Source organism: Eretmochelys imbricata, chromosome 2, assembly GCF_965152235.1.
Source record: "Eretmochelys imbricata isolate rEreImb1 chromosome 2, rEreImb1.hap1, whole genome shotgun sequence".
NCBI classification, from domain to species: Eukaryota; Metazoa; Chordata; order Testudines; family Cheloniidae; genus Eretmochelys; species Eretmochelys imbricata.
Genome location: NC_135573.1, coordinates 154,925,581 through 154,948,749, shown reverse-complemented (window position 1 = coordinate 154,948,749; position 23,169 = coordinate 154,925,581). Strand labels below are relative to the sequence as shown.

The 23,169-nt window shown below is 43.1% G+C and overlaps 1 protein-coding gene across 6 annotated transcripts in view; it reads right to left on the bottom strand.

Annotated features, from left to right (window-relative positions):
* Positions 1-22,307, bottom strand: part of TEX10 (testis expressed 10) — a 121,400-nt gene extending 99,093 nt beyond the window's left edge. The window contains exons 1-5 of one of the 6 annotated variants that reach the window (XM_077810862.1): positions 21,839-21,913; positions 20,715-20,833; positions 14,926-15,114; positions 12,176-12,885; positions 2,804-3,050 (exon numbers count right to left, since the gene is read on the bottom strand). In XM_077810862.1, the coding sequence (XP_077666988.1) occupies positions 2,804-3,050; positions 12,176-12,885; positions 14,926-15,105 (1,137 nt within the window). In that variant the 5' untranslated portion in view covers positions 15,106-15,114; positions 20,715-20,833; positions 21,839-21,913. Of the gene's footprint in view, positions 1-2,803; positions 3,051-12,175; positions 12,886-13,281; positions 13,321-14,925; positions 15,115-20,714; positions 20,834-21,838; positions 21,923-22,292 lie in introns of those variants that run through there. The other 5 variants (XM_077810863.1, XM_077810866.1, XM_077810861.1 and 2 more) reach the window with 5 other exon arrangements.
* Positions 22,308-23,169: the final 862 nt, after the last annotated feature.

Below are 23,169 nucleotides of genomic sequence, written 5' to 3'. Positions count from 1 at the left end.
TAACAACAGATGATGCCACGAGCCCCACTTATAATTTATCTGGTTTTAACTTCCAGCAATTAGTCCTTGTTATGCCTTTCACCACCATAATAAGGAGCCCTTTATTGGTATTTTCTGCCCATGAAGGTGTTTATACACTATTCAAACCATCTCCTCAATCTTCTTTTTGAGAAACTACTTATAGCTCCTTTAATTTCCCTGGAAGGCATTTTTCCCAGCCCTGTCTCTAATCATTTTAGTGGTTCTTCTCTGCACCTTCACCATTTCTCCAAAACACCACTTTTCAAGGACTATTTACATGCAAAGTTTCTGCTTCCAAAATTCAGTCATTTGCATGGGTTCAATATGTAAAGAAAAAAGGGCGTTTCTCATTCTGACTCCATGATTTAAAAGGATAAAAAAAATGTAATATCCTCAAGTTCTGAAATGTTTCTGCCCCAAAGGAAAGTTTCAAGGAAGTTTTGAACACTTGAAAATAGCAGGACATAACATCAACCGTTTCATCTATCTAAGTTTTTATACAATTGTCAATACCATGGCACTCTAGTGACCACTGCAACCATAAGAAAGCTAGTATAATTGAGTTCCTGAAAGAGAAATGCAGCATAGCTCTTTTATTGTTAGATCCTTCACATAGTAACTAAGATGTAGTATTAGTTAAGAATAAAAATCAATCCCATGAACATTGGTGTGTCAATTCAGAGAGTCCTTCAGACAGACAGTGATCTGAATAAAAACATTTTGATTCATGACAAAATTTTATAGAAGAAGAAAATTAATTAAAATTAACAGGTTTTTTGGCTAGTTTCAACCCTGTGTAATTTAAAACAAACTAACCCCTGAAAGCAGTCTTATAATGCAATTTGCAACAAGAGTGCCAACTGTGATTTAAAATAATAGTTTTATCTTCAACTTCCTTCATACTGTGGAAAATCTCACAATGTAACATCATAAAACATTAAGTATTAAGACAGATATGGGAATTTCCTGCAATATTCTGGTCAAACCTCACTGAATTAAGTTTCATGATCTTAGGAGTTCATTGTATTCAAAATACAAATGAGTATGTGGGATTGTATGTAAGATCTCTAAAGAAGAGACATGGCTAATGTAAGCCCTGAGAAGTGTTATGAGCAAAGTTCTCTTTGAAATAACATGCTAGAAAAAGTTAAGTGGGATTCCTAGGAAATACTTGGGACGAGGTAAGTTTTCTCCTCTGGACCTAATCTTTCAAAGCTGCACCCTGAGGAGAAACTCATTGTCTGGTGATCACCTTCTACAGGAGGACAAGAGCAGAGGCCAAAACAAGGATAAGACAGTGACATACAGATTCATGGGCATGCTTGTTCTGAGCTAACTACAAGTTTGAACTTTTGACCACAAAAAAAAACCTTGATGTGATTTGAAGGACTGGTCACCAGCGGGAGCGCTTGGTGGCGTTGAGGTGATATCTAGTAAGCTTGTCTGCATGCGTGCAGATGCTTTTATTATTTTCGGTATGTGTTCTCTATAACGCTTTTTCTTAAGAAAACACTTACTTGATTAGAAAGAGCTGTTTGGTAAATTATCACTGCAGCATTTGCATCATTTACAGCCTCTGCGGAGAAAAGCAGAGCAGGCCTGCTTAGGCAGTCTGACTTTGCTGGGGAAGTCAGTGTAGGCAAGGAACTGTGAAGCCTGGAAATACCCAGGTCAGGAATGGGAGAGACGTGTGTGTCTGCCCAAGAGATGACAGCTGGGGAGCCAGTAACCTGAGAGTAGGTGCCCTTGCTAGACCATAGAGGGGAAATACACTTGCAGTTGCCCTGAACTGTGACATGTACAGAAGAGAGTAATATATACACACACATACTACACACACTTTTTACAGCATTGTTTCTCATCTTGTGCATCTCTTGAAGTCCATGGTTTCAACAAGAGCAACTCCAACTCCATTTGATCTCAGGAGCAAAACAGCTGATCAAAGACACACAGCTACCCATGCTGTCTGGAACATATAGTAGCATAGAGAGTGCTCAGCAAATCAACCTGCACTCTCTTACAGAGATGTTAGGAAAGGAATTGCCAACATATCTCTTCCCATCCCTCCCAGCAGCCAAAGGGGAAGAGGGAATGGGAAAAGTGACATCCCTATACCATGCTGCAGAATCTAGAAGTGTGTAGCAGAAGTAAAAAAGGAGTTACTTTGGTGAACAGGCACGGAGCTGCAAATAATGAAGGCAAGACATTTCAACACTGCTTTGCAATATTTTTGTTGTAATTTTGATTATCTTCAAAATTGAGAGTCATGACATCACTCTGCAAATACCGGAAAGCAACATAAGGACCTCACACCATGATTATTCTGTGGCTCTTTGAGACCTTGTTTTCTTTTATGAAGCCTCTCCAGCTTCTCAAGATTACTACAGCTCAGAAAAATGATTCACTGTCCTACAGAGCTGTCTGCAGAATGAAAAGTTGGAGAATCAAACATGCTCTCACAGAACCATATACCTTCCCAACAATCCAATCTTCCACTGCTTCGATCTCAAAACTTTTTGCCTTGCAGAGTGCCAGGAAGGACTCTGTAAATCAATGGTGGTCGAAAGACCGCAGTTTGATAGCTACTTTTCTAGATTAAAGGATGAGAAAGCTCAAACTCATACTTCCATAAGATAACTTTCAAGACTTGGGACTAAATTTTTATTTCCATTATTTTAAAAACTATTTTCCTCACTTATATCATAAAGAGTCACCAAATTATAGGCAGAGCAAATTTAACTTATGTGCTTAAGCTGTAGATCACATTACTCCTTTCTCTTACCATTTTGTGTGTTTCGTCATGTTGCTTTGTGAGTTTCCACAGCAAGTATATGATACTAAGCACTTGTTGCATTAGCTGTTGAGATTCAGGTTCCAAAAGATTTCCAAGAATGGGAGCAGCAAGTTGTGCAGGAGACGCTTCAATCCAGCACTCAATCAATATTGGAATTATTATCTCAATAAACCCTTTTAAATTTTCAGCAGAGGACAGGCCTTTTTCCACTCTGTCTGTCACGCCTACCAGGGACCTAAACCACAGAAGCAAAAAAATCAGAGATAAAGAGCATTACATTAAAAAGAGAAGTGGACCACCTTCACTGCACTGTATTTGCACAATATGATAGCTTTTAATATATTAAGCTAAAAAGTAACTATTTGCTTTAAAAAACTGAAACAGTGCACTGAATTCATTTTGATGAGATGTTGTCAGTTTGAGCTAGAAGAAAAGTTAAAGTTCTACACCAGCTTCCAAATTCCCCTGCCAATCTTTGTGCCTTTACAATCACACTTACTTAATAAAAATAAAATAAATGTTTTCCTCTCCCCCGTTTACGTGAAAAATCCACAGAGTGAAATGATTGCAGAGGAAAAATAATTAAAACTGATTGTAAACAAAGTGCTATTAAATAAGGAGAGTTTACAAACTGAAAAAGAGAAAAAATCTAATCTCTTTCAACTATTATAATCTTAGGGTTCGCTTACAATAATAGTAGGTAAAAAAAAATGCAGACAAAAGTGCAAACAAGGTTTCAGAACCCATTGATGCTTCAGCCAGTTTTACATGCTTTGTTCTTGTAGAGAGTAACAATTGGCAGTTGACCACTACAGATTCATGTGAAAATAAGATTATTAAAATAAAACTATCAAGAAAGTGAAATGGTATAATTTTAGCATAATAGATTCAAAAAGAAAAACTATGTCCCACATATTTTCTCTCTCTAAGTGAGCTAGAATATCCAAGGGCGTTTTCCCTTAACACCCTGTCTGTATTCTAAAAGATCTACCGTATATACTCGATCATAAGCCAGTTCGTTTATAAGCTGACTCCCCCAAAATGGATAAGTAAAAATGGTAAAAACTGTATGACCCTTTCATAAGCCAACCCAATATTTCAGGGGTTGGCAAACTTTGGCTCCTGGCCCATCAGGGTAAGCCACTGGCGGGTCCGGACGTTTTGTTCACCTGGAGCATTCACAGGCAAGGAGCCTCAGCTCCCAGTGGCCCTGGTTTGCCGTTCCCACCCAATGGGAGCTGCGGGAAGTGGCGCCACTTCCCGCAGTTCCCATTTGCAGGGCCGGCTCTAGGCACCAGCAAAGCAAGCACGTGCTTGGGCGGCACATCTCCAGGGGCAGCATTCCGGGGCCGGCCCTCATAGGCGCCGACTCCGTGGGTGCTCTGGGGTTGGAGAACTCAGGGGAGGAGGCAACGGTGGAGTGGAGGTGAGCTGGGGCAGGGAGCAGTTCCTCTGCCCGCCCCCCCCCCCGGCCCCCGGGGTTACTTCCTGCGGCCCTCCCCACGCTAGCTCACCTCCACTCCGCCTGCTCCCCTGAGCGCACCGCCACTCCGCTTCTCCCCCCTCCCTCCCAGCCTGGAAAGGAGGAGTAGGAGGGGAAATGCAGCACGCCTGGGGGAGGAGGCGGGGCCGGGGATTTGGGGAAGGGGCAAGGTTGGGGAGGGGCACGGGGAAAAAATAGGGGGGGCAGCCAAAAATTTTTTTTGCTTGGGGCGGCAAAAAACCTAGAGCCGGCCCTGCCTATTGGCTGGGAATGGCAAACCGCGGCCACAGGAAACTAAGGGGCTCCATGCCTGCAGATGCTCCAGGTAAACAAAACGACAATGTATTAGATATTCAATTCAATGATTTCATAGAGTTTAAAATCATCAAATTTTGGTGTAGACCCATTTATAAGCCGACCCCTGCTCTTTGATGCATCACTTCTTTACCAAAAATATTTGGCTTATGAACAAGTATATATGGTATATGCACTACACAGGAGGCCAGATTCTTCCCTCAGACACATTCATGCAACTTTTGTGGAATTCAGTGGGAGTTATGCGCCCATAAATGAGAACCAGTAAATATTTTAAAATTACAAAGCTCCTAAAACAGAGCAATCTCAGAAGAACCAGGATTTGAAAATATTTTCAAAGGGTTCATGGGTTAACAAAAACACATTACAGGCAACATGTTTCATCTGCCCCCCGAAAGAGAACTCTCTGGAGAGCAATAATGCCCTCATCCTATGATTTTGGACACCATATCCCATTATCAGTCTGGTTTTCAACCCGCTTGACAAGCAACTCCCATTATAAATCTGAACTTGTGTACATTACTTTGACTTGATAAATAGTGGCCTCACTTCATTCCAGCTGCAGTGAAAGTCCCTATAGTTAAAAATGGAAATAACACTATAACTATAATAATCTCTCTAGAATCTCAATAAACTAAAGTGCACCCAATAAGATAAATAACTTATGATAGTTTGAAAAAAAATACTTGCCTTGGCCACATTTGTAATTTAAAAATTCTACAATTAGCCAAACTCTGCAGAGAAGGCTTGCCTATGGTACAACCCACGGCATATACTAAACAGGCACAGCAGATTGAAATCTTTTAAAGTTACTGCTCCATAATAATTGTGTATTACCAGGCACGATCCCTTGCAGGGAGGGGAGGACAGCAAGAGACATAAAGGGAAGAAGAGAAGGGGTCAGAAGTAGTGCACACTCCCACTCAGCAGCAAGGGCACAGTGAGGGAGGAGAAAGAACAGTGAAAAATAACCAAGCAAGGAGAGAAGCAGACAGAGAAAGAAGCCAAGAAAGAGGAAATGAAGCATGTGTCAAAATCTTTAGAACCCCGGTATAGATATACAACATTCAAAGAGGCTTGCGATCACGTTACCGTGGCTTGTTTTTTCCCTCAACCAGCTACATAAGAGATGCGGTATTTTTCAGGGCAAAATATCCTGTATGCATTTTTTTCCACCCAAGGCAGCAGAGGGAAATTATATTTTTTAGGTTTTTCTCTTTTATTTTCCCTGGAAGTCTCCCACCCAGACTTTCAAGTGCCACTTCCCACAGCACTTACATCCACAAGAGTAAAATTAACAACCCACATCAGTTTCCTTTTATTTCTAAGGAACATTATATGCAGAAGCATTAGAGGCACCACCAGAGGATCTTTCTTAGCAACTAGGAAACTTAGAGTGCATGTAAACTAGGAGAGTGAACCACTGCAGCGATAGAGATTACATGAAAAAGCTGGTTACACCACTTTTATTTGCACAATTTAATGTCTACAGAACATTGCTTAAAACACTGCATTTGTTTCCTAAGACATTTGAAACTACAAAAGCACCTATCTACCATTCCCAGAACACTTCCAAAATGGTTGTGGGAGCTTAAAGAACTTAGTAGTGGAGTCCATATAAGAACATAGTTATAATACGTGAATCTTGTGTAAGTATCTCATAGCTAGTCTACACCAGAAATTTACATTGGCACAGCTTTATCTCTCAGGGTTGTGAATAATCCACCCCCCGAGAGATGTAGCTATACCGACCTAACCCCTGGTGTTGACAGCACTAGGTCAATGGAATCTTCAATTGACCTAGCTATCACCTGTCAGGGAGGTGGATTAACTTCAGCAACAGGAGAACCCCTCCCGTCACTGTAGTGAGTGTCTACACTGAAGTGCTGTAGCTGTTTAAGCATAGACATATCTTCAATATTCCTATTTTATTATCACCACTGATGGCATGAACTTCTCCTCAGAGGAGTTGTCCCAGTTTATATTAGAATAAATGTCCTGTGTTTGGCTGTTATGGAAAGATCACACTGAGGAGGAGAGTCAAACAGTGGTGGGTGGAATTCATTATTATTCTACTTTTAGATTACAGACCTTTAGATTACAGTCAGTGAGCAAAGTATGTATGACAGCATCTGGCACACCAAGAGGAACTCCAACAGAAGTCCCAGGGCAAGCAACCTCACATTAAGGTCTGTCTAGTTTCTCGACCTGAGCCTTATCCAAACAGTAGGATAAGGTTGTGGTATGGATACAGTGCAGTGATGGGATTACATTGTGCTGGGATTCTAGAATGACAATAATTGGCTGGAATACTTACTTCTCAGTCAGAAATAACACTTTACAATCTCTCTGCAAAGGCTAGCCTGCAGTAGTCTGTTGAATTTTACTCACATTATGGAGACAAATTGCTTTAATTACCACATCACCAAGCACTGAATGGTAGATCAATGTGCCCTTGAAAAACCTGAAAGCAAGCTCCTCCAGGTTCCTGTTAAACTGTAATAAAAACACTGACTGAATACATCCACTTATTTCAATAGCCTGACTTTTCACAACATTTGTGAAAGCAAGATGGACTGAACTGTGAAAGCAGAAAGATATATTGTACTCAGCTGCTGAAACTCGTGGGCAAGAGTCCAGCATAACTGCCATTTAAAGAAAAACTGGTAAGATCCAGGATATGCTCAACCAGTATGTGCAACTTCAGTGGCAAAAGAGGTGTAAACAGACCTCCACAGCTAACAAAAGCTACAGTGCGCAAAGATTAGGGTAGTCTGTAAAGTTGACATTTGACTATTGCAGTATACTTTGCTATACAGGGATATGGGAGCTATGAGTGTTTCATGTCAGTGAAATTGTTAACCACTTTGCTAATGTATAGTCCTTACAATATATTTTAATGCTAAGGTAGCCTGGAAAAACTGTTACTGTAACAATTCATCTTGTTTACCTTGTACAAGGTAGTTATTATAGGACACTTGGATACAAAGGGACTGGGTGGTAAAAGCACTATTTACTATTTGTCCTATGTCACTATTAGGCATTCAAATAATTTCTAATAGAATGTAGACTATTTAATTAATAAATAAGACAGATTCTAATAAAACAAAAAATTAAGATGGAGCTCAAGGAAAAAAGATTCTATAGATGCGCATAATACTGATCTGTGTCATCAGAGCAGCAAGAGGACGATGAAAGCCTAGCAGAGGGAGGGTAAAGGGAGTCTAGTGGAGAGACAGGGCAAGAGCGGGGCCATTTGCAAATGCCAAAAGAGACAAGTCACTTGTATAAGGCTGTTTGAAACCAACATCAGGCTGATATGTATGCCTCTCCTTGGGGAGCATTGCCAATGGCAGTACAGAAGACCTAATGATTTGGCAAATGAGTTGAGTTTAGCTTTCCATCTTCATCCACCTGATGTACATCTAATACTCCATTTATTCTCTTGCCTGGTCCATCTCAGTCTTCTCCTGCAATCTAGTCTCCTTCAACTTCCTCTGCAGCTTCCCTCTCTCCTCCTCCTGAATCAGCTGCAGCTTATTTTTCCTCTTTAGCTCCAACTGTAGTTCAAAGAAGATCCCACCCCGCGACATTGCCTTCTTCAAGATGTCAGGGGATTTCATTTCTCTGCTCTTGACCTCCTAAAAAATGAATTTGGTGGGACAAAGTGGAATCTTCGCAGAGGAGATATTTCAATCAATTCCTCATCCATTGCAACTACAACTTCATAAGTATCAGCAAAACCTAGTGAAGAATCAGAAAAAGGCAAATTTGAACATTAAATTATGGCTTTGAACTGTTCAAATATTCTCATTTTGGAATGAAGCTAAACAGTATGCAGATAAGACTTCACAGAGCCCATCTGCAATATTAATACTCAGTGATCACTAAGACAAGGTATGCATTACATTTTTTTTTTTAAAGGTAAAAAGCTTAATTCTTGCCTGGAGCACTTGGGAGGAAGAGATAGGGAACAAACATGGGCCTATTATAAGTTATTTCAAAAGCTAATACTCCAGTTATGGGGTATGTATGGTACTCACTTTGGTGGCAAATGAGGTTTTGTTTTGTTTAAATAAAAATAGCAGACTGTACCAGACACGGCAGCAATTAATATCTCACCCCCCTCTCCACCTTGTGTGCAAGTTATTGTTTTTTATGTCCAGAACAGCGACTGCTTTGATAAGAAAGCTGTCAGAAAGCTAGAAGTGTAGCCAACTGAGAGATTTTGCTGTCCCCCGCTGTCAGAGCAGCAAAAGATTAAAATACATGATAAATTTATTTGCACTATCTGCACTGATTCCTCTCATGGGTAATAAAAGTATTATATCAATGAGTAACATCTTGGACCACTAACCTTGCCTGTAAGATTTAGTGCAATAAAAAGATGTAGCTTTCAGGAGGACGTTAATACTGTTTGTGTGTTAAACATTTATGTTGGCCATTTTGAGACTGTCCATGAAGAGTAGAAGCCACGGGAATCCCAGGCATTTCTCTTCCCTCCCATTAGAAGTTACTTCTTTCCTGGCAGCAACAGTAGTAGCAGAGGCTGAGGCTTTGTCTATACTAAAGGGAAAAGTCTACCTAAGCTATGCAATTTGAGTTACGTGAATAGTGTAAATCAAATTGACATAGCTTGGATCTACTTTCCATGGGGTCCACACTACATGACATGACATCGACAGGAGACTCCCCTTACTCATCTCGATCAGGTGGAGTACAGGAGTCGACGGGAGAGCGATTGGCGGTCGATTTAGCTGGTCTACTAAAGACCCGCTAAAATCGACCATGGATACATCAATCGCCGCAGCATCGATCCTCAAGTGTGGACAAGCCCCGAGAACTGACTGCAGAGCTAAGAGATGGAATTAGGGATGACAGGATTAAGAGCCTCCAGGTTAATGTGATATTTTGGGCAGGAAAAAGTGGTCAGGGAGAAGGGCTCTATGCTTGAGTCCAGGAGTTCTCAGCCTTTTTCTTTCTGAGGCCCCCCCACCGCCCGCCAAATGCTATAAAAACTCCCTAACCCACCTGTGCCACAACTGTTTTTCTGCATATAAAAGCCAGGGCCAGCATTATGGGTTAGCAAGCAGGGCAACTGCCTGCGGCCCCACACCACAGGGGGCCCCGCGAAACTAAGTTGCTCAGGCTTTGGTTTCAGTCCGGGTGGTAGGGCCCCAGGCTTCAGCCCTGCATGGTGGGGCTTTGGCTTTCTGCCCTGGGCCCCAGTGACTGTAACACTGGCCCTGCCTGGAGGACCCCCAGAAACCTTCTCACAGCCCCCCAGGGGGCCCAGGACCCCGGGTTGAGAACTACTATCTAGTCATCTATTTTCGATCTCCAGCACCAGACTACTTCTACCCTTATTAGTGGTAACTTGCACTCTTAGCAATCATGGCTGTAACCAGTAAGACAAGATGGACTGGTCCTATTTATCTCACTCCCCAGGTCCCCCCAATCCCCCAGTGCACATAGTAAAACAACCATCAAATGTGATCAAATGAAATACATCTCAATACCTTTTGAGGAGGGCCCTTCTTTTCCCAATAACTTGACTTTGCTGCCATCACCTTCCTTTGCCAGCCATCCTTTAGATTCTGGTAACATCTCCTCTTGGTAATCTGCTGGCTCTTCCTCATGCTCGCTCACATCAGCGGCTCTCTGGATTCCTTACTGAAATCCAGCTTCTCACAGAAAGGGCAGCTAATTCAGCTAGCACCACATGTTCAGGTATCTTCTCAGTCTTTGTTATGATGCATCTTCAGCTCTCACATTGCATGGACAGCATTCAGTGCACAATTTGGCAAGCCTCTGACACATCTTGGCGTAAACCTGCTAGTTCTGACTCCATGTGAATTGACTTGCACTCCATTATCCAAGCAGGGCTTTTTCACTGGCACAGCCCAGCTTATAACTCAATCAAAGTTTTCAGTGGAGCAGATTTTATTGGAAATCAAGAAGATAGTTGAACTCTTTTACTTGCTAGCTTACAGAAGCGGATACTGGCAATCAACTGCACACTATTGTTAACTTCATATAATTCCCAGTACTCATTGCAAATAAGGTGCTTCCTGTTGATCCGCCCCCATGGCAGGAAGCACAGAACAGTCACTGACAGGTAAAACGTGGCAGTGGAGATGGGAAGACCAGCTAATAGCTTTGCCTTTGAATTTGCACAGGGGAAAGACACATTATACCCTCCTGTAGTTCAATCAGATATACAGTAGATAGAGCACTGGACTGGAACTCAGGAGACCTGGGGTCTATTCCCAGCTCTGTCACTGGCCTGTTACATGACTTTGGGCAAGTTACTTCAGCTCTGTGCTTTAGTTTCCCCACTCCATAAGATGGGGATAATGCTACGTGTCTCCTTTGTAAACTGCTTTGAGATCTATGGATGAAAGGTGCTACCTAAGAGGTAGGTAGTACTACTGTTCTCAGGCAGTTCATTCTATGAATGCTACAATGAATATAAAATGCCAAGGATGACATTTGTGTGTGGATGCAAACTGTCTTACAGGCACTGCACGAACAAAGTGGGGCAAGGCTTTTTGTCTAGTGTAGGGAGGGTCACTAGGGAAGAGGACTAGAAATATACAATTGGGTTTTTTCATAAATGTAAAATTAAGTCCATTTCTCAGTATCTATTCTGTTAATTATTTCTATTTCTTGTTAGTAAGCATACATTAAAAAAGTTATTTTTCACTTTCATCACTAATTTTTGTCAGTTAAAGGAATCATATTTCAAGAAGTCACATTTTATCTATAAGTGAACTGATCTAGAAAATTGGTAATTTGATGAAAAGCATGTGCGCACTGACAATTCTATGTGTGACCTCAAAATAAGTGACCTGTGTGATTATACCAAATAGCTACATAGTTGTACACCTCAGACAGCCAGACAGTATTTATAAAATGGATAGTATGAAAGATTTTATGTTCAGGCAAAGAAACTGTAGGTTGGAGAAAAGATATCAAAGTTACAGTCAAGACAGGTTAACTTTTTGAGCCTTCAAAATTCCTCAGTTAAAAAAAAGTGCTGATCACATGGCCTGAAGTTAATGTGTCTACATCACATTAGAATATGCACATCATTAAAGCATGAGACGCTCTCTGGGCCAGTACACTTAACTTCTACTACTAAAAAGGGATTTGCCTTCACACTCTCCATTTATACGCAGTAAAAAATAATGCTCTGGTGTTCCATCTGCATGGAAGATGTAATGGAAGGATGGCCTGTACTGAAAATTTGTAACAAGTGGTATAAATGACCATTTTATTTGTGGTTAATGAAAAACAGCACTGAGAGAGTCATAATGGACATAGAGTATGGTTATCAATGGCTCAATACTTCTATATTTTCATATTCCATAACCTGATCAAATTGTTGTGGTAAAATAACCCATCTCACTGAATGATCTAATATAAATCTCGCTAGAGTCCTAGAACAAAAATGAACACCTGTGGCTCAGCAGCAACAACATACAACAGTTTCATATTAGCTTAGTTGTAAATATAGAATTGACTCAATGAAACTATCAGACAAGTAACATTTTTCTCACCTTAGTCTGAATGCTGAATTGATCCTTGGTTGTGACCCACCATTTTCATATAGCTGGATGTGCTGCTGATTACTGGCATGCTCCTTCCAGCTTATACATACTGAGTTCCTCATGAACTGGGAGTTCTCCTTTTGCTCCTGGATCTCTTCATCTTCTTCTGATCCACTGGAACCATCTACCAATGCTTGGAGAAACTTCTTGAATCTGATCAGTACATTCAGCCTCCATTGCTGTGAAGTTACTCTGCGGTTAGGGTTAACAGACAGCATCCAGGATATTTTCTCTCTACTTTTCAGGTTTTTTGACAACTGCTGGTGAGAAATAAGCTCTACAAAATTCTTCAGCAATATACTACAGCGATTAGTAAGGAGGACTGGGTACTCTTCCAACAAGATGTCCAAGACCTTTAAAGAATCCTCCTGAATTCCTTCACTGATATGAGTCATGGCACTGGAGAGGTGGGCACTTACCAAAGGAAAAAATGGAGCAATCTGCTCGGCTCGGATTTTTGGAGCCAAGAACTGAAGGAGCCGGATTGCTGCTACTCTGACACCAGAGTCCTTGTCTGTAAATACAGCTGCCACCTCACTTAGTATATTTGAAAGGTGTGCATCAATTATAAATGGATACTGGGACAGCAGTTCTTTGAGCCCAAGAAGAGCACTTTGCTTAACTCCGGCACTATAGTGATGCATCTGTGAAAGCAGATCCTACAAGAAGAGAGAGACACATTTACTAGTTATTCCTTCAAAAACTTTAAACTGACCATTTTCTAGTATTAATCTGTTCTTAAAAGACTTAATAGGTATAGAAACTGTTTTAATGGACTATATCAAGAGCTTAATAATTTCAGATCCAAAAATGCTTTCTTTTAGAGCATAACAGCCAACAAGTCACCTACCTTCCTAATTACAGGAAGTATGCAATAATTTCATGGTTTGCTATCTAGGTACTTACATGACCTTCATAATCATAACATCTGTGTGCCTCCTGAATTAATAATAGCAAGCAAGACTCTCTCTTACCCACTTCTACCTGCGGAGTAGAGCTGGAGTACGCCAGCTATGACTGCACAGCTGCTTTTAAGTTACCCATAGCAGACTTACTTCTTTGAAGGTGGCCCCTCATCTCCTCCAGTGGGAGAGCTAGAGTCAAGGAAAGGAAGGTGGTGTGACAGATATATTGCAGAAAATTGCTGTACTTTGGAGAACGTACTGAATTAAATTTAAGTATCTTTGGAGTCCAATATATTAAAAGAATCATTTACGAATTATTGTGGCTCGAATTGTATGCAACCTCTAGAAGGGGAAAAAGGTGACAGATGTGAGAGCTGGACTGTATTGATTAAAAGGACTATATTGAACAATGTGTCAGACAAGAATGGACTTTTGGAACAAAAAGTATTAACTGGTTTTCCTGGGGATTAGCTAAGGGCAGGTCAATGAGGACCCGAGGACTATTTAAGGCAGTGGTGGGCAACCTGCGGCCCATCAGGGTAATCCGCTGGCGAGCCGCAAGACAGTTTGTTTACATTGACTGTCCACAGGCACGGCCACCCGCAGCTCCCATTGGCCAGGAACAGTGAACCACGGCCACTGGGAGCTGCGGGTGGCCATGCCTGTGGACTGTCAGTGTAAACAAACTGTCTCTCAGCCCGCCAGTGGATTACCCTGATGGGCCGCATACACCCCACAGGTTGCCCACCACTGATCTAAGGGGAGGTCAATGCAAATACATTTTTGCACCATCAGTCCCTATGTCCAGTTATGCAAAAACACAGTCTTATGAAGTTATTGCCCTGAAGAGTGGCCATTGCCTGCCGATCACCTGTTACATGAGACCAAGATCATAAGCCTAAGCTATATAAAGGAAAGACTGAATACTCATAATAGTTCTGGTTCTGAATCTGAGACAATTATGAACTTGTAACCCCAGGGGAAAATCCAGTTATGTGTTTCGAAGGACTGACACCGAACAGAACCCCAGGTTGGAGTTGGGGTCACCTCTGGTAAGCTTTTTAGCAGATGTGTAGGTTCTTTTATTGTTTTTAATGCTTTCTCTGTAATGCCTTCACATTAAGAGCAAATGTATTTGCTTAGAAAGACCTGTGTGGTACCCTGTACTGCTGGCAATTACAGCTGTTCGTAGCCTTTGGAGAGAAAGCAATGTGCAGAGAAAGCCTGCTTAGGTGGTCTGGCTTATTAGGGCTATCACAGTGTAGGCGGGAAACACTACAGCCTGGAAAAACCCCTGTCAAGAGATAGAGACAGATCCCTACCCAAGAGAGGTGACCTCTGAAGAGCCAGGAGCCAAAAACAGATGCCTTTGATAGATCATGAAGGTGCAGTTCCTTTCAGGTTGCAACAGATGGACTTAGAGAGGGGATAGCACGCAGATGAAAAATGAAGAAAAACAGGAACCTAAAGTTAAATATGGCTTTAGGAGTCTATTTTTGAAACCTTCTGCCTCTGGACAAACTAATGAAAAACTAATGACATAACACCAAGATTTTAAAAAACAGGTGTCTTGAGTTAAAGCTTCCTAAACAATATTTAACTTCCGGCTCCTATTTTTTAAAATCTCTGCCTTAGGTTATTAGCTCATCCAAAGACCCAAGCCACTATCTAAACTTCACAAGTATCCATAGTCCAGCATTTGGTCAAGGTCAGTGGGACAGTGCTCAAACACAACCTTTGTTAAAAAACATAATAAATTGTCAAATCACTGCTGAAACTTTTACCTTACCATACCTTTATGTTAAGTTTTCTATTGTTCGTGGGAAGTATTCCATCCTCTTTAAGCTGTTCAGGAAGATGTATGGCCTTCGTTTTGAAGTTTGTATCAGTTGCATTTTCTAGTCTAGGCTTCTTTTTTCCAACTTTTAGCTTCACCTTTTGGAAATCCTCTTGGTGTTTCCTCTTTTTAGTCATTTTGAAGCTCTGTAGAGAGACGTTCAAATTGTTAATTAAACAACGGGCAATCAAATAACTTACGGTAAAACCATGTCTATTCTTCTCAAGAACTGGCTTCTGGAATAGTTTATTGCTCCTTAAAGTATGGCTCAGATCTGAAAAAGACTTACAAAGAAGGGCACCTTCTTAAGCAATATAACTGCTCCCTACCTGCATTCAGAGTGAAATCTGCTTTTCTTTCCCAACAAACAGCACATTTTTTATGACTTTTTACTCATGTTAGCACTGCAAAGCCAATGCAGCTCCTAGAGCAGGGTTCTATTCCATTTGTGCATCAGTCAGAAAATCCCAACCAGCTGCACATCTAACAACACAAATAAGACAACCAGATTGCACAAGTGTAATTGAGGCCCTAATCTGACCTACAAAACTTTCATTGCTGACGCAATGAGTGAAAAGGAAAGAACCTGGCTGCTTGACTCTCAAACCACAGGTTAAGTTTGCAGCAATGGTAATTAGGAGAAAATAAATAAAATAAACATAAAAAGACTGAAAAGTCAAGGCATATTGGCTTTCCTCTAGGAAAGCGTATAAACATTTTTGCACCATTGCTACCAACAGCAGAAGCTGTAGTGATAGACAGGGTGTAGGTAATGTGGTGGTAAAAATCCTGTCTGTGCCCTGCCTATGTTATAGTTTGTACTGTCACTAGCAGCCATGCAGATGCACCAGCACAGATAAAATGCTCATAAATTTTCCTAACCTAGGTACACAATGAGAAAAAATGAAACCCCATGATGCCATTTTTAGAGACACTTTCTAGTTCAGAATCAAAGCTTTAACATATTTGTACTGACACACTGCTTCTAGCTTTATCAAATCACAAAACACTGCACCTTAAGGTTCCTACATTCTGATAATCTTGTGTACTGCACCATACCTCCACTTTAGGACTAACAGAATTTTAGCAGCTGATATCACAACCCAATAGATTAATACTCTATACCAGATGAAAGTTGTTTCTAAGATTTCTGATTGTATGAAGCACTGATGTCTGGCTGTAATGGGTCCTGATAGTGGCAGTTAAAATCATGTCAGGATTCAAGCAGAAAAATAAAAAGCAAGATGTCATTATATGATTTTAAGGGCCAATAACTCTCAGCCTTCCTGGGATAAAAATAATGATTTATACTATTCGAAATCTGAGTGCCTCCAAAATTCAGTGGTATGTAGTATTCATGTCTTAATGCTGGCAGTTCAAAGGGATCAGTTCATAAAACTTTCACTGGATTGTTAGTTTAGCACAGTTTTTTTGCACTAGTCCAAGACTCACTTTAGCAATAATTATACTATAGCAAATCCCAGACTTCATACCAGTATAATATTCAGTTTCTGAAATAAAAATATATAAATATCAGGGTTCATTAAGTGGTTTCATAAAAATAACTGGACCTTGCCAAAAAAGTACTCAAATGTTTAGTAATAAAATCAAATATTCTAGTACAGATTTTCTACTAATCTTACATTCAATTTGAGGTGTTAACCTACAATGTAGAAATTCAGAATTATTTTTTCTTTAGTTTTTAAGTTTTGTTTTTAAGATTATAAAATCAGAAAATATATAATACTGTAGTTAAATGTATAGAATTAGTCCTGTATTTGACAACCACTACCTTAAGAACCTGAGAAATCATTACGCTAAATGTTGTGGTATCTGCCAGAACAAGCAAAATCCCAGCCACCATAAATTTTCCATATTTATATTGATTTTGGGGAAACTTGATACACACAGAAACACAAAATTCACCATTAAACTAACAAACCCAAAGGGATTTTTTTTTTAATTCAAGAAAACTGGGATATTGCTGACCAAATATAAAAACTTCTAACAAAATTCATCACTTGTAACTCTGTTTACGGAAGGCATATTTTCTTGCCAGAAGAGAAAGTAAAGTCTGCAACTTTATGTTTTATATGTATACTGTCAGGGCAATCTTTCTTAAACCCCTTGCCTGTGTTAGTAATAGCACATCCACACAGAACAATTAAAAATGAAAATTTTAAATCCAATTCACTTGACAGATTTCACTTCTTTTGGACAGTTAACACGAGACTTAGAAGCTACATTTTAGTTTGTGACTTTCAATTCTCATGTACTAGCTCAATGCTGTGTATGAGTTCACAGCAATACATGAGAATATTGAAATACAAATCCTGTTTCAATAAAAAATAATCTATTCACGTTAAACGGTTTCACAAAACTTACATTTTGGTCCCAAACTAAACAGGTAGCATCTATACCCATATTGCTTCTAAGACAGGGATCGGCAACCTTTGGCACGCGGCCCGCCAGGATAGCCCCCAGGCGGGCCAGGCCAGTTTGTTTATCTGCCGTGTCCACAGGTTCGGACAATCGCAGCTCCCACAGGCCAATGGGGGCTGCGGGAAGCAGCAGCCAGCACATCCCTCGGCCCACGCCGCTTCCCGCAGCCCCCATTGGCCTGGAGCAACGAACCATGGCCAGTGGGAGCTGCAATCGGCTGAACCTGCGGACCTGGCAGGTAAACAAACCGGCCCAGCCCACCAGGGGGCTTACCCTGGTGGGCCACATGACAAAGGTTGCCGATCCCTGCTCTAAGACCTTACAAGCTTTTGATTTTCAGCTCATCTTTATCTGCCTCTGGGCATGCATAAATGCATTCCAATATAATTTCCATTATGTAATCACAAACCATGTAGCAGTAACTGATTGCAACTGCTGTTATGGTGCAAATTTTTCTCTTGTTAGAACAGCTTGTTTTTACTCACCAACAATTTTTTTTTTTAAATCATACTTTGGAATGAAATATATTATGCTTGTTCTCCATCCTAGAGGTGATTAAGTTTGAGGACAATCCATTAAGTTACTTCTGAAGGAGAGTGGAGGATGGGTATAAAATATATACTTTGCACTGAAGAAAAATGCTAACTGTCTTCCCTTGCACCCTGTCAGGGTTCCCTCCCGCACTCTGAACTCTAAGGTACAGACGTGAGGACCCGCATGAAAGACCCCCTAAGCTTATTTCTACCAGCTTAGGTTAAAAACTCCCCAGGCACAAATTCTCCCTTGTACCTTGGGTTTAAGTAATGCTGCCACCACCACCAAGTGATTTAACAAAGAACCAGGGAAAAGGACCACTTGGAGTTCCTCTTCCCCCAGCAATCCCCCCAAACCCTTACACCCCCTTTACTGGGGAGGCTTGAGAATAATATCCTAACCAATAGGTTACAAAATGATCAAAGACCCAAATCCCTGGGTCTTGGAACAATGGAAAAATCAGTCAGGTTCTTAAAAGTAGGGTTTTATTTAAAGAAAAGGTAAAAGAATCACCTCTGTAAAATCAGGATGGTAAATACTTTACAGTATTTACAGATTCAAAACACAGTGGATTCCCCTGTAGGCAAAACTTTAAAGTTACAAAAAATCCGGGATAAACCTCCCTCTAGCAAAGGGAAAATTCACAAGCTGAAAACAAAAGGTAATCTAACGCGCCTTGCCTTATTTACTTACTCTCTGTGTAATACCAGAGACTTGTACAGGATGGTTTATAGGAGAAGGAGGGTTTTTTTGACCTGATGCCTCTCTGCTTTCCTCAGAGAGCACACCAACAAAGCCTCCAAATTCCCCCTTTCCTGCCCCCAAGATTTGAAAGTATCTTCTTTCCCCATTGGTCCCTTTGGTCAGGTGCCAACCAGGTTATTTGAACTTCTTAACCCCTTACAGGTAAGGAGGAATTCTAAGCTACCCTTAGCTGTATGGTTATGACACACCCACAAAAAATGTAACTCAGAAACAGACTAACTGCGAAATTGACAGTTTTCAATGAACAGGTGCTCTATTAAATGAAAAAAATTCCTCCAAAATAAAATTACAGTAGAAGCTCAGAATTACAAACACCAGAGTTATGAACAGACCCGTCAACCACACATTTGGAACTAGAAGTATCCAATCAGGCAGCAGCAAAGACACAAACAAAAAAAAAAAAGGAAATACAGTACAGTACTATGTTAAATGTAAACTACTAAAAAAGTAAAGGGAAACCAGCATTTTTCTTCTACATAATAAAAGTTTTAAAGCTATATTAAGACAATGTTCAGTTGTAAACTTTTGACAGGACAACCATAACATTTTGTGCAGAGTTACAAAGAACCTTCATTCCCAAGGTATTTGTAACTGAGATTCTACTGTATAAAAATGCAAGATTGAGCATACACAGCAAAAGAAAATGTTACATTGTAAGCAGCACAATTACAGCTATTTAAATGAGCAGTTTTTTCCAAAATGTGGAGACAACTGTTTGCCTTAGTGCTGCCTCCTAACCTGAACCCTCCTTTCAAATGGCCGGGCACCCAAACTCATTCTACTCCCCTCAACTCCTCAGTTGGTTTTTAAAAGAAAGCTAGTTAATCACTATATAACACTCACAATTCAGACTTTGCATCCCCAAATAATAATTTTATTCACAAAGCTCCGCCCCAACTGCTCCATTGCAAAAGTGCCACCACCATCAAAACAATTCTCATTAACTAATAAAAAGAACATCCCAGCCTCAAAAAATTCATAAACAAGGTGAGTAAACAAAACAAAAAAAAAACACTACAGCAACTGTGGTAGTAACTTAAAAATACCTCTGAAAAAATAAGTTTTTACATTTTTTTTTTTAAGTGGGGAGAGATTAAATAAGTCAGATTTCAAGAGGGAGCAATACACTGGATTCTCCAGCAGGACAGAAACTTCAAATTTTTGTGTGGAGAGCAGGTCCTCAAGCACATCTTGGGATCTCTCCACCCTAACTGGAGCGCAGTTCTTGTGAATACGTAAGACCATAAGAACAGCCATACTGAGTCAGACCAAAGGTCCATCTACCCCAGTATCCTGTCTTCCGACATTGGTCAATGCCAGGTACCCCAGAGGGAATGAACAGAACAGGTAATCATCAAGTGATCCATCCCCTGTTGCCCAGTCCCAGCTTCTGACAAACAGAGGCTAGGGACACCATCCCTGTCCATCCTGGCTAATAGCCACTGATGGACCTAACCTCCATGAACTGATCTAGTTCTTTTTTGAACCCTGTTATTAGTCTTGGCCTTCACAACATCCTCCGGCAAGGAGCTCCACAGGTTGACTGTGCGTTGTGTGAAGAACACCATAAAAGAATCCCCAATAAACTGTAAAAAGAAAAGGAGTACTTGTGGCACCTTAGAGACTAACAAATTTATTTTAATAAACTATGTGGTCTTTGACGTGCATACCTGTTACTCGTGTAGTTAAAGGCATGCCCAGCTGATACGCACACAGTTTACCTGAAATGTATCTATACCACAAGGAAGCGCATATACGTAGGGGTCATTCCCACACCTACTTTTAAAAGAAAGCTAGGCAATTAAATGTATAGGAATGCAACATTAACGTTGCAAGTTAAAAATCACAAAAGAAAAGCTTCCACAGCGTGTAACCTGGCCAATTGTGATTTTTAACTGTGCATTAAAAAGTTTTTGAGTTATATATATAATTTGAGAAAAGTGTATGCTACTGGCATAAACTTATCAGAAGAAAGTTTATCCAATGAAAAGGTGAGCTCTCGTACCCCTGCTGCAGAAGTAACGGTAAGAGCTGGTCAAATCCACTTCTGCTGATGCAGTTTTCTGAGCAGCAGGACAGGAAGTGTAGAAATTTCTGTTTTCAACTCAACCATTTGCAACAAGCCTAGGACAACAGGTAGTCTCAGGGCCTCTATCTGGCCAAACCTTATATAGCTGATAATTGAGGCAATGTTTTAGTCATGGGTATTTTTAGTGAAAGTCATGGGCACAAAAGAAAAATTCCCAGCCCGTGACCTGTCCATGACTTTTACTATATACCCCTGAATAAAACTTGGGATGGGGGAGGGGAGCGGCTTGGGGGGCACAGTGGGTGCTTGGAGGGGAGGGGTGCGGCCTGGCGGGGTGCCGTGGGTGATCGAGGAGGGTCGCGGCCCAGGGGGTGGGGAAGGTGGCAGGGCTGGGGGCAGGCTCCCTACCCGGCTCATGGGAAGCGGGGACCTCCAGCTCCTTGCTCCATGTGCTGCCTCCTCTCCTCTCCACCCCACCTTTTCTTTTTTAATTATCAAACAGTTAGTTACTGCTGAGTTATTGCTGCCCCTGCGTCAGAGCTCAGAAATGGAGCACAGCTAGGCTCGCTGCGAGACGGGCTTTCATTGTTATTCTTACTTGCTGGTAGCGCCAAAGCTGAGCCCCAACCCTGCCAGCTTCCCGGGGGCGGGCAGCAGCCGCCTCCGCCCAGGGCAGCTCCCAGGATCAGCGCCTCGGGGAGCATCAGTGGGGACCCCTCAGCCGGCAGGAGACGGGTTCACACCGCGCCCCCGCACGCCCAGAGGGTCTCGCTGTCAGCGATTCAAAGAAGCCCCCGGGGGGTGCCCTGCCCCGCCTCTGCAGCGGGGGCTGAATCCGCCCTGGCCCCGGGGCAGCGCCCCCAGGTGTCACGCCCGCCCCGCTCTGCGGGGCTCGGCTAGAGAGCGGGGGAGGGGAGCGGGACCCCCGGCCCGCAGCGAGCGGCGGGGGCTGAGCCCGGGGCCGTGTAACCGCCCCCGGCAGCGGGGGGGGGGGCGAATCCCCGGTTTCCCCGAAACCGACCCGGCGGGAGCGGGCGGGGCTGATGCGCGGGGCCCCCCGGAGTGGGGGGCGCAGGGGGCCCCACGCGGACCGCACTCACCGACCCACGCGGCGAGCGTCCGCCACCTCCCGGCTCCAGCCACGGCGAGTCCCGCCGGAAACCGCTGCCCACGTGACTAACGGGAGTGGGCGGCGGGAACTGGGACCTGCGACCATAGAGAGGAGCTGGGAGGGAAGAGCGGCCGCCCGCTCAGGTCTGGGCGGCGCCCTAAAGCCGAGAGATCCGCGGGCGTCGCTGGGGCCCTAGGGCCGCGCCGCTCGCTGCCGGCCTGGGGAGCCCGGAGGCGCCGACGTCAACAGCAGCCGGTGGCAAGCGGCCGCGTCCCTCCCACGGACTTCCCGGAGCGTCGCGGCCGATGCCGGGATGCTGCGGGGAAACAACCCTCTGGCGAACGGCGCCCGAAAGGGAGGCGGGAAGGCGCCCAGCACGCGGAAGGCGGTGCCGGAGCCCCTTCGCTGGTTCTGGAGAATTCCCGCCAAATTGATGTCGGAACCTGTAAATCCAGGTTTCAGAGCAGCAGCCGTGTCCGCCCGTCTCCGCAAAAAGAAAAGGAGGGCTTGTGGCACCTTCGAGGCTAACCAATTTATTTGAGCATTTAAATTGGTTAGTCTGGAAGGTGCCACAAGTCCTCCTTTTCCTGTAAATGCAGTTTCTTCACAGGGGAACGTCTGCGTCTTAGCCGCGCGGCTTCTCTTTGCCGAGTTGGACGTGCCCCTTCAACGCAGCCCACCGGCCCGGGATGCGCGCACACCACAGTCACAGAGGGGGAGTCCCGGGCCGGGACAGGTGCGCGCTCTGCCCTCCCTGCGGCGCCCTCTGCCGGGGTCACGCTGCGGCGCGAGACTCTCCGCGTGCCCGGCTCGAAGGGGAAGGGCGGCAAAGCCCCCCTCATATCCCCGGGGCCGGGCCGCGTCGGTCTGCACCTGCCCTCTTCACAGCGGAGGCGAATGGACGGGGCAGCGAGATCTCGGCCGCCATGTTTCTCTGGGGCTTCAGAACCCAGATGGCAAATAAAAGGCAGCGTCACATAAGCCATTCTTAAAGCCCCAGTGTGGTTTTTCAGTACATGGCCAAGCCCTGCTTTCGTCCATCCCTCTTGGGCCTCTCGCCAACAGGCCAGAGTCACAGAGTGTACTGGCCGGCTGCAGGACAGGGCGTAGGGTTGCCAGGCGTCTGGTTTTCGACCAGCATGCTCGGCCGAAAAGGGACCCTGGCAGATGCTGACCAGGCTGTTAACGTTCCAGTCGGCGCCACAGTGGGGCTAAGGCAGGCTCCCTGCCTGCCATAGCTCCATGCGGCTCCCGGGAGCAGCCAGCATGTCCAGCCCTTACATGCAGGAGTAATCAGGGAAACTCCGCATGCTGCCGCTA